The 12,614-nt window shown below is 32.6% G+C and overlaps 1 protein-coding gene across 1 annotated transcript; it reads left to right on the forward strand.

The window, feature by feature from the left end:
• The first annotated feature begins 5,744 nt into the window (after positions 1-5,744).
• Positions 5,745-7,348, forward strand: LOC110638746 (zinc-finger homeodomain protein 11). The gene has a single exon (XM_021789418.2). The coding sequence runs from the start codon at positions 6,071-6,073 to the stop codon at positions 7,028-7,030; it is 960 nt and encodes a 319-aa protein (XP_021645110.2). The 5' UTR covers positions 5,745-6,070; the 3' UTR covers positions 7,031-7,348.
• Positions 7,349-12,614: the final 5,266 nt, after the last annotated feature.

A 12,614-nucleotide genomic window follows, 5' to 3' on the forward strand; every position in this document is an offset into this window, starting at 1 on the left:
ATCTTCCCATTTAATGGCGTGGAAGGATTTTGAAGGCAAATACATAGTTGAATAAATCTAATTCATCAAAGTAAATTTTATATATTTATCGTGAGGCTAATCATTATGTTGATATGCTGATAAATTTGACAGGGAATTTACCTTTAAAAATTTATGTGATTTAACAATTCTCTCAGATATTTAATGGGGTGAACAATTGTAAGAGAAACAATAAGAAATAAGAAAGAAAGAGATAAATAGTGAAATATTTCATTATCTAAGTAATAATAAGAGCATTGAACAAGTGAGAGGTTTTATTAAGAATGCAAACTAAGTGCAAATTTTTATCTTCATTTTCATGAGAAGTGAAAGCCTTTTCAAGTGATGTTTGGACATTGCGCGTGCGTTATTGATCATGACATAATTGTCAGAGTACTGATCTAAATTCTAATTCATTTAGAGATTTTATTTTTTGAAAAAAAAAAAGAAAGAAAATTGGGGTGTCAATTTCTTTGGCTTTTTAGGGTTTTGGTGTTAATTTTTGTGATGTTGGCCTCCAATTAAAAGGAGATTGGCATCTCTTTAGCCTTTAATTATAACCCATAAGCATGCTCTAAGCTCTTGTCTAATCAATGTTGAGATGAGAATTAATACCCTGTAGGAATTGATTTCTTATTTCTCTCTTGGATTCTGATAAACCATGATTGAAGAAGATTATCCTCAATTTTTAAAGCATAAAAGGACAAAATATATCACATCTTTCCCACTATTCTCTTATTGTCCACTCACATGCTTCTTTTGATTTTTTTCACTTTCTTATTAATCACTGATTATCTGTTTTCCTAACCATTTAGGCCTGTCTGCCCCCCTTCACCAAGATACTTTTGTTTCAAGGAAAATTTATTATTATTATTATTAGAAATTTTATTTATTAATTATTATCAAAATATATTTCATTAATTAATCACGTATTTAATTTTTTTAAATTTTATATAAAAAAATAAATTAAATTTAAAAAAAAATTTACTCAATCTTATATATAATTCAAATATTTTATTTCAAATTAACATAGGATAACAAACTTTCATCGCGTTCTTATATTAAAATTTAAACTAAAAATTTTATAACTTTATAAATAAAACTTATCTAATTGGTACACAATATAATCAATATTTTTGAAAAATATTTAAAAAAAAATAATTAATTTAAATAATTAAAAAAGTTCAATTAAAATATTTTTATAATATTTTATATGTTGATTTTTATTACCATTTACCACATATTTAAGAGTTCTTTCTTATTTATTTTTAAAAAACAACAATTTAGAAATTTTTTTAGTACTTATTATTAAGGGTATTTATTTTATGCAAGTCAAGATTAATGTTTTTTTTTTTCAGTCAATCCAAAATTAATAAAATCTATATTTTTTCTGAATAAAATTCTATTGTGAAATAATTTAAAAGTCCTTAATAAAGAGAATTTGGGATAGGTTAGAATAATTAGACCATGTTATTGATTTCTTAACTTAGCACCCACGGCAACGGCATGCCAAACTTTTTAGGGTCTCCAACTTTGTGTCCCAACAATAAATTATTGACAACGTAGCTAGTAGTCTTTTCAATCTTAATAAAGCAGTGCACTAATCCTTTTATTCAATAAATTTAATTTTAAAAAAAATATATATTTTTTTATTTATATATATATTTTTTATTAATATTTTTTTATTTTCTTAAAAAATAATAAATAAAAATAGATGAACAGAATAATTTAATAATTGATGTAAAAATTACTTTAACAATGATTTCGAATTTATTGTTAGGAAAATCGAAGTAGCCAGTGATTTAAATATTGGAGTCCATGATTAGCTTAGAAAGCAAGTAGAAGGGCATAGCGGCGATTTTCTCCTTGATTGCGGTCTCGGCGATAATTAAAATATTGCCGACAATAGATTGTTTGAAAGCTTGGAGGAGAGCAATAAATTGACGTAAAGCATAGGAGACTTGAATTGAATGAAGAGCATATCCTCTTGCTCTATATAGGGAGAATGTTCTCTCCATAAAGTTTTCTTTCTTTTTAAGGTTCCTTTGGATGAGAGTTGAGAGGAATAAATAAAAGTAAGAAATGATAAATAAGTTATATTTTCATACTTAAAAAAGAGTGAATTAATAGAGAATAAGGATAAATAAGATCAAGTCTTACTATCTCTCACTCTTTAAATCTTAATTTTTCTTATACTCTAAAGAGAGATGAGAGTTATGAAAACTTCTTAAGTTTACCATTCCTTCACCTATTTTCAAATATTAAAAATATATATTATCTTTCTTTACTTTTTCATTAATTCACATTTTTACCTTTCTTTACTTTTTTTTTAATATATTAATTATAGAATATTAAAAATAATTCAAAATTAAATTTAATAATAAAAAATTAAAATAAAAAACAATTATTTTCAAATTAGTTTTTTCAACAATGGCTTTAATTCTTCAACCACAGCATCAAATAAACACTTAATAGTATCGCGTTTGTGATTGAAACACGAAAATTGAAACATATCGCGCGGTATATTGATCTCGATATCCCCATCTTCTCCATTTCTTTTTTACCTTTTTACTTTTATTTTTTTGATTTTTTGGAAGAATAGCTGAATAAAATAATATAGACTATTGCCTTCTTAGAAAGCAAATTTGGTAAATGCAGTGAGTGATACACTTATATTATATTGCTATTTTAAAGTACATTTTATTACATTTTATGAGCATTTTGTTAGTTAATCACATCGTTTATTGTTAGTTTTATTGCTATTGAGGATTTTTAGTTACTCTGTCTTAATTTATTGATTTCTATATTTTATTAGGTGATTTTATACGGTCCCAAGCCCTAGAACGCATTTAGACAAGTTGGGAAGTCAAAAGAAACAAATTCTGCAGTGAAGATGATTGCACAGGCCGTGCACCGGGTATCCTTGACTTGTGTAATTGATTGTTAAGAGAATTCTGAGAAAGAGCAATTACGCGGGCATGCAAAGACCCTTGTACAGGTCCCTGGCTTGTATAACCTTTTGCCACCTCAAATTTTGAAAGTTTTAAGAGCTTTAGAGAATTGTATGACCTACCCTGTGTAATGAAGCATGGGTCGTGTTAAATACCCCTGCTCAAACTCTAATTTGACTCCAACTCTATTTCACTCGACTCAGACAGGTTTTTTAGACCTCTAAAACTCTGAATTAAGGGTTTTTATGTCAGATATAAATACAATAAGTCAAGAACAGGTCAAGGATCGCTTCTTTTACATTCCACCTTAGTTTTTCTATAATTTGAAGAGATTTGCACAAAGATTCTTAGGATAAATTTATGGTCGAAGTTTCAAAAGTTCAAAGCAGTAGAATTTTCTATTTGGGTTTATTTGTTCTATTTTTTCAGATATTTTATCATTATTATTTTATTTTTGTATAACAATCACCATTAATGAGTTGTTTTCTTAATTCTAAAATTAGGGATGCAGCGCTTTCAATTCTATTATGGATTTACATTGATTTTATTTAACAAAATTGGAAATTTATTCTTTAATTCAAATTTTTATGATATTAATGCATGCTATGTGTAGAGTTCCACTTAGCTATGATTATAGATATTAATTGAATGACTGAAAGGTGAAGATTAATATTGAAAAATTAAAATATTGAACTTAGGGTTTTTTTATTTAGAGATAGGTTGAGATTCTATGTAGAGTGTATAATTAATTAAAGAGCTTAAACAGTCTTAATTAAGATTGATCGTCACGAAAGTAGGATTCAGGTTAATTAAGATACACCTTGAGTGCCTTGATAAAGAACTTAATATAGTTTAGGATTAATTTCATTCAAAGTCACAACTTTTTAGTTTATTGAATAAATGAGATTAGATACGTAATAGGTTGAAGTGTAAACTCCTAATTCTAAAATTTCTTTTATTAATTAACTCTTTTAATTAAATTATTTAGCTTTCTTTTATTTCACTAGTTTAGAATAACTTAGTTCAGATCTTCTTAGCTATAATTGGTAGTTTAGATAGCCATAATTGCTCTTTACTTTAATACTCACCAAGTTTCTCATGTAAACGATACTTACTCACTAATGTATTGCTTGATAATGATATGTGCACCTGTAATATTTTGTACAATATTGAGGTTTTATTATTTTTAGATTAGAGAAATAATTTTTTTGTCTTAAATTTTTACTCATTTCTTTCCCACTATGACTAAGTTTATCTGACTTAAATTATTAATTTTTAAATTTAATTATTCTCAATAAAAAAATTATTATTTAATATATTTATTTTAATAAAACTAATTACTTAATCTCTTTATTTTAAAAAATATACTATTTAATTCTCTATTTTAAATCCATTAAACTGTTTACTCATTTCATTAATTTTTTTTATTAGTCAATAAATTTTAGTCTAATCAAACTACTATTTAACCTCTCTATTTTAATAAAACTAATTAGTTTATTTTTGTATTTAAAAAAATATATATTATTTAATTTTTTATTTTAATAAAATTAATTAGTGAGTATTTATATTTTAAAACATATATTCTTAAATGAAAAATAAAAATTATGTTGCATAGTAATTAAATTTAAATTTATTTTTTTCAAATTATTCAAATATTTTTATTTAATTTTATGTGCATCATTTTTTGTGTTCATATTAGAATATTATAGATTTTTTCAGTCAAAATAATAAGGAAAAAATGGGAGGAATTAAAATTGATATTTTTCTCCTTCATTATAGATTTGCATGGTGCTAATATTTAAGCAAAAATAATCACGTTGATTATTTCAGTTGATTGTGTGTAAACTAGATAACGTGCAGCCGCAATAGAACGCTTTAATTTGAAAACACGACCCTTAAACAACATTGCCAAGCTTGCTTTAGATGGCCGGTGTAAATTTACAAATCATTGCCACTGTTCACTGATTTCTCCCATTGCAAAAATAAATTTAATATATATATTATATATAAAATATTTTGACTATATTCAATAATATTATCTTTTTATTTGTCTATATTTTTTAAATAATTTTATTTATAAATATATTAAATTATTTTATAATTTTAATTAGAAACATATTAATATATCATGTTGTATTGGTAATTAATTTTAAAATTTAAGAACTTTTTACAATAATAATTGCATAAAATTAGTTTTTAAATTAAATTTCAAATCAAATCAAGTTAAAATTGAAGTAATAAAAATTTAATTGAACTAAAATCAAAATGTTAAAAATTAAATTGAAATTATATTAAAAATTTAATTTATTTTAATTTTGATTCTTAAATAGAATCAAATTAAAATTAAAATCAAAACCGTACATCCTATAAGCAGCTACCATAAATTTTGAAGGTCTTTAGAAATAATAACACAAGTATTGAAAAAAATTTAAGCATGGATACGTAACACTAAAAAATAATATTTTTATAAATAAATAATTATAATTACTTCTTAAATTAAGAATAATAATTCATATCTCGTAAAAAAGAGTTTTTACTTTAAGAGCACACAATAATCTCTCCAGATGCAGAATTGTAATTTCATAGAGAAGGGAGGGACGGGATAGTGGAGACAAATTTGAAGGTGGACATCCCCCCAATAATGACATGGACTGTCCCGGAGACCATATTCAAGGGACGAGCTTTGTGAAGTGTCCTTTGCCTTTGATACCATTTGCATCTTACAAATTAGCCACGCCTTCCTTTTTGAACTGTATTGGAGGACACTGCCCCAAATTCTACAGTGATTTCTATGGAATATATTCTTACCCAAAACGCCGCAACCAAATTTTATTGGGCACATCAGCCAACCCAGGTTAACTTGGGGTCCATTGACTTTCTATGGAGTTTTCATTACACAGTTTTGTTATTTGTATTTATATCCCTTAATCTCATTCTCTTAACCTCTAATTTTGTCTATCATCACCATCATCAATTCATCGTATACCTATCAGAGTCTTTGTTTCAGTTTTCTGTTTTTTTTTTTTTAATTTTTTCTTTTCCCATTCACCCATTGGAGTGGAAGTTTTTGCTCCCAAACTTAATTAAACCCAACATCCTGTATGATTAAAGCCATGGACTTAACTCACTCCAAATCTCCGGAGTCAGATACTGATACTAGAACCCCACTGCAGACCCACCTCTCCAGGGCCTTATCTCTCTGCAATGGCTCTTTCCATCCATCCCACCATTACCATACCCTAAATCCCCAGCCATCACCCCTCCAAATGGTGGTGTCCTACAAAGAATGCCTCAAAAACCATGCTGCTAACCTTGGTGGCCTTGCCCTTGATGGCTGTGGAGAGTTCATGCCTAGTCCCACTGCTAACCCTTCTGACCCTACTTCCCTTAAATGTGCTGCTTGTGGCTGCCACCGCAACTTCCACCGCCGTGACCCGTATTCTCACCAGCCACCACCTCCATCGGCTGTTCACTGGAATTCAAGCCCAAGTCCTGGACAAACTAGCTCTGGACCGAGCCCTAGCCCAAACTCACCGGCATCACCAACCCCTCAGCAGTCCGTCTATCCATCTGCACCCCGTATGCTTCTGGCCTTGAGCACAGGACATTCTGAGCCGTTTGATGAGAATCAGCACCAGAATCCAAGTTTTAATCCAACAGTGATGAACCCACATGGGAGAAAGAGAGCAAGAACCAAGTTTACAGAAGAACAGAAAGAGAAGATGCATGTTTTTGCTGAGAAGTTGGGGTGGAAGATGCTGAGAGGAAATGAAGAGAAAAAGGTGGAGGAGTTTTGCCGTGAAGTTGGGGTGAAAAGGAATGTTTTTAAGGTCTGGATGCACAATAACAAGCAAAGAAAGGAAAAAGGTAACAATCACAACAGTTGTGATATCAATAAGAATATTGTTAATGATAATGAGGATAGAGTTGGTTTTGACACCTACAACTGCAACTCCAACGATATCAATGGCAGCAAGTATGATGGCTTCAGTAGGTACCAGATTGAGAGTAAAGTTAGAGCTCATGGTGGTTCTCCTGATGGGTCTTCTCCTTCATCTTAATCTAGAGTTAGAGAGTTATTGCTTCAGAAAAAGAAAGAAAAGAACAGAAGCTAGCAAGTAAGCATGCGGAATCTTTCCTCCTTTTCTTTGCCCTTTTTGGTTCTCTTATTTTACTTTGTTATTTGTTTCTTGATTAATTAGTGATCAGTAATCACTAATTATTGACGATGAAGGATCATAATAGAGGGTAGGATGACATTTAAGGAGAATTACTTCTCTTACATAGCAATTAATAGAAATTTCTTGATCCTTGTTAACAGACTTCTGTTCAAATATTTATTTTCTTTGTGCTTATAATTCTAGTTCCTTCATTTTCTATCTCTGTGTATCAAATTGTGCTTTAGATTAATTTCAGCTGTAGTATCACCAAGAAGTAGGGAAGGATGATCATCAGTAGGTCTGGATGTAACTTTCTTGTATTTTCTTGTGATTGTAACTTCATTAGGTGAGAGTGGCTTGATATTAAAGTAGCAGCTTCCCAATAGGGGGTGAAAAAACTGAAATGCAAATAAAACAAAACAGCCTATCCCATCCTCATTTGTCCAGATCCGAGGCTTATCACTTTTTGGGTGCAATTTATGGCATATTATATGCAATAATGCCATTTTCCATTTTTTGGAGGGCAACTGTACTCTTCACAGAATATGCATCCTTGTCCTCTAGGATGGTGCCTCCGCTGGAGTTTGGCACAACTTGCTCTGAACAAATCCCAAATTTGTTCATTCTCTCTCTTCTCTTAAATTTGGACATTTTGTTTTGCTTTTGGTTCTTCCAATTGGAAGGACATTACCCTCTTGCCTTCATATCTTCCTGATACATTTTCTAAGCAATGGAGGTTGGTTTTGAGGTTTGAAGTTGTATTAATTTAGAGGAGTTTTATTAATAGTGATGTTCCTTTATAGGTTTATGACATGTCTCTGTATGTTTCATCTTGTTTTCTTAGCCTTCCTTTTTATCTGTGCTTGACATGTTAGGTTACTTAGGCAGTTCGCCTGAATGAGGATTGCCACCTTTCCTTATTTGGGCAGTTGATGAAAGCGGCAAGCTTTGTCTCCTTCGATTCATTAATTATATAAACAGGAAAAACCCCACTTTAATTTTATTGTTATTAGAGGTTACTCAGTACATTGTGTTAATGATTACAACCCTTGCAGAACTGCCACATGCATTGTATCCAAAAATATAATAAAATAAAATCCAAGACATTTATGATTGATCTTATTGCTCCTTTCCATATTGCACTACGTGGCCTGTTTAAACTTTGTTTTTTATCAATCAACCAATCCAAAATCTGGTTCCGAGCCAGCCGTAGCCAGGCCTCTATCTTAAGCCAATGTTGGTGCATTAAAAAAATATTAAAAAAATTCATAACCTTGCCAATGTTGTAATGGCAAACAGTTGTCAGAGCTGCAACATGGATCTTTTACAGTGTTTTGGCTCAATCCTGGCAGACTAAATGATTCTTGGCCACGTGACATATGATCCTGTTGGATTTGGTTGAGAAAATTTTGATATTTAGGTTAGCACCGTCCATACAAAATTTAAGCTCACAGTAGCCAATCTGTAAGAACTATACTATTGTTTTCAAAGGGACATCACGTCCCACTGAGAATTGATTACTCTTGTTCACCGAAAAGAAAGTGTCCGGTCCATTTCAGCCACACACTTGTACGTCCTAGTTTCTTTAAGTTTCTGAGACTACTTTTTGTAGGTGTGACACAATGGCTTCCTGGATTTTCTTTTGATCATAAATACGCATGATGTTCATGCCAGTGACAATCAAAAAGCATCCAACAATAACATGATCCTAAAAAAAAAAAAAAAAAACCAAGTTGAGAAGAGCGAGTGATACCATCAAGAGTTGCATATTCACTACTTATAATAGAACCTTATATAGCAAACCCTGGGAATGAACTTTGGAATGAAATTAACATTCTAATATTCAAAAGGAAAAAAGATAATAATATAATAATAATGCATGCCTGATTAATTTCTTCCCTTTCATATCGAAGGGAATCAAATCACTTGAGGGTTGACTCTGGGTGGAATGTGGCAGAACCTATTCTCCTCCTCCATGTCTAATTTCAAACATATCAGTCTTTGGGTGTCTTCACTCTTGTGCTCTAAATTTTGATCTCCCTGTGAATTATTGGAGAAATGATCGTTATCCTGACTCTGTTTTGGAATATCATCAGCATTATCAGCGCTGATATCACCAGATGGACAATCATACCACCCTTCTCTCATTTTCATCTTTCGCGACGGACTTTTTGACACATCCATCATCATTCCTTGATCTCTTCTGGTTAAAAACACTTACATTTCAGTCTCTTCTGCCAGCTCAAAAAATCCTGATATCAACAAAATCTGTACAGGTTATATACTTAGCATAAAACGTCAATCTTATATACTTGGCATAAAACGTCAATCTTTGCTACGTGCTATCTCGATTCTTGACAACAACTAAGCACGAGTACTTGCAGCATTTCCATCAATTTTCCAGAAGAAGATCCCACAACAGAAACCATTTAGCTAGATTTGAGAATGTATCATAGTAAATAGTAATTTAGGTTCTACTTCAAAACCTTGGTTTCTAGAAAATTATAGAAACATTTGAAAGTATTAAATTTTACAGCATGGAGAAGGCTGATTGCAGGGAGCGCATGCATGAGACAATGCAGATGCAGTAGCACAAATTTAAGGGACTGCAAACCAATATTAGAGTTCTTGCAATTTCCCTTTGAACATCTAATCTTTTAACAGTATCCAAGACTTCAGTTTAGCACAATAACAAGCAATATCACTCAATTTATTCTTGTTCTTGATTTGCTCCCTTTTTTGTGCATCTCACAAAACTTTTCATGTGATGAAAATCATAGAACATAGATGCAGGTGAATGTTTAGGAGAACAGGAAACTCTTAAGGACATAAAAATGCCTCTCTAACACATAATACAGTTAGATATCCATGCAATCAAGATTCAGAATACCCAACAAAAAAACAAGGAAAAATGAGCAAAGCCAAGTATTAAACATATACAATACAAGCATCATAGTCCCTCTAATACAATATTAAATAATCACCCAAAAAAATATATTTCTAGTTAAAGAATATCCTCGCACCTATAGAATATGCTATGGAATATGCTATTCTCTAAGGAATATACTATAAAATATTCTCCCATCTCTTTCTCCTGTGAATAAGAAATAAGAAATGTAAGAGGTTTCTCTCTCTCTCTTTCTCTAAATAAGGAGAAATAAGAAATGTAAGAGCTTTCAATATCTCTAAACCCTCATCCAACTTAAGCCTAAAGGGTCCTCACCGGAGGCATCTCTGGTGTGTCACGACCCAATCTATGGGCCGGACCGGCACTAGGATTTGGGCCAGCCTAAAGCCCCCGAGGCCCGTAGTAAGCCTAACTATTCTTTAACCCAACTCTAAGGCTCATTTGGGCCCAATTTCAAGAATTCAACCGGACAGAGTCCGACTATAAAATAGACCTTTCAACGGGGAGTTTTTGACTCACCCGACCTGTAAACACAATATATAATCAATTGGAGAGCTCAGCTCACCCTCCACATACTCAAATGTCATAAAATAAATGGGTGCTCAGCTCCTTCATCCAGTCCATCAACATGCATAAAATAGTAAGTTTACAGGTCCAAAATAACAATTTATATTACAGACCCAAATCAAATAATTATTTCTAACACATGCGAAAATTCTAGAGTTAATAGGTTTATACAAACATTAATAAACGACCTGCGAGAGAGAAAAACAGGTTAACCTCAAAAATATCCTCCTGTGGCCTGGAAAAATATTGAACAGGAGTGAGCGTTCGACTCAGAAAGTTAAATATCAATTTTAACCAAAATCTCTATAACTATCTAAAACTAATGCACCCTGTACAATGAAATGCAACATCAGCAATACTTTCACATCATAACAGCAAAAAGGTAATTTGGAGCACTCACACACCCAGTAATATCAATCATAATATATGGGAGCTGATCCCCTATACAGCTCTCTTAAATCCAACCTGTGCCAGCAAAGAACTCAAGCCGGACTTTCGCTTAATAAACCAAATCGGGGTCCCAACGAAGAAGTCAAGCTGTGACTACTCCCGAAGGATCGGGTCTCAGTGAAGATCTCAAGCCATGTCTACCCGTCCTGTCTATAGCCAACACTACATCAAACGCACGCCAACGCACGCACACTGCTCTAAATTACCACAACAATATACATGGCACTTTAACAGTTGTGAATGCAACATAAAACGTGCCTAGAGTTTAATTACATAGATATATACATATAAGTGATGCATGGACATGCTTGAACATATAATAATAGTAAAATTACAATTAAAATTAATATTTTACTTACAGACTTGACAGCGGTCACTGTGGCGGCTGGGCGGAGGAAGAAGGCTGTCCCGACTCACTTGACAATTTTATTACAATCATTTAATAAATTTGACTCAATACAAACTAAGAAAGACCAAAGACGTCCTATGTCGTGTCGAAAATCCAGCAGAGTCTCCCTTATACCTAGGACCTACCTAACCTGCAAAAGGGCTCAAAACGCACTTCTATATTCACCAATCATACACCCACAACTCAATCATATCACACAGCCCCTCCTGGGTCCATCCAAACAGTCATCAATCACAATATGTAAATTTACAGTTTAATCCTTATAATTGATCATTTTTACAAAAATTGCCCAAATAAGCTCTAAAAATTCTAAAATTTTGCCCCATGGTCCTTAGCAATATTATTAGGCTATTGCAAAAAGAATCACAATTTTCTGAGCTATTAAGAATATTTTATAGATTTTTAATCCCATTTAAGTATTAGAAAATTATGAAAAAGTAAGGTTTGGGTTTACCTATGCCGATTCCGACTTCGGGGACGCGTTCTGGACGTCTGAAAATAGTGGGGTAGCTAAAATCTCGATCCAATTCGGAGACTTTTTTAGTAGTCGGTCTGTCTGGCCGAAAATTCACAGACCTGGACAACTGTCGAATTTCCGCGAATTGAAGATACCTACATGAAGCCCACAACACAGGGGTTAGTACATAAATTTTTACGGAATTTTCTAAGCTCATTTAATGCTCGAAAAAATATTACGAAGTTTCGTGGGACCCACCAAAAAACGATGTCGAAAAATTTTGAAATTTATATTCCCGCGAAGCTCTCGACGAGTGGAGTGCTCTGGTACTCTCGGTTTTCTCATGGGGTTTACGGTTTGTGAGAAATCTAGCCCAAAAGTCAAAATGGGTTAAAATTTTCCGGACAAAAATTGGACAAACCGCTAGATGGATTTTGGTGTTCTTGGTGTCTATGGAAAGCTCTCGAGGTGTAGATGGTGTTTGACACAAGATCCAGCCCAAATGGTGACCGGATCGGCTGGATTCCGGTCGGAAAGTCGAAGTGGCACGTTGCGCGTCGTGTCGCTTCGCGCGACTTTTCTCGACATTCCAAGCGGTGGCCGGCGAGCTGAGGTGGCTGGGGAGGCGCGCTGGCGAGGTGGGGAGGCTGGGGAGGCGGCTGGCCGGCGAGGGGAGGTGAGAGGAGAGAGAAAA

This window comes from Hevea brasiliensis, chromosome 2 (genome assembly GCF_030052815.1).
Source record: "Hevea brasiliensis isolate MT/VB/25A 57/8 chromosome 2, ASM3005281v1, whole genome shotgun sequence".
In the NCBI taxonomy this organism is placed as follows: Eukaryota; Viridiplantae; Streptophyta; class Magnoliopsida; order Malpighiales; family Euphorbiaceae; genus Hevea; species Hevea brasiliensis.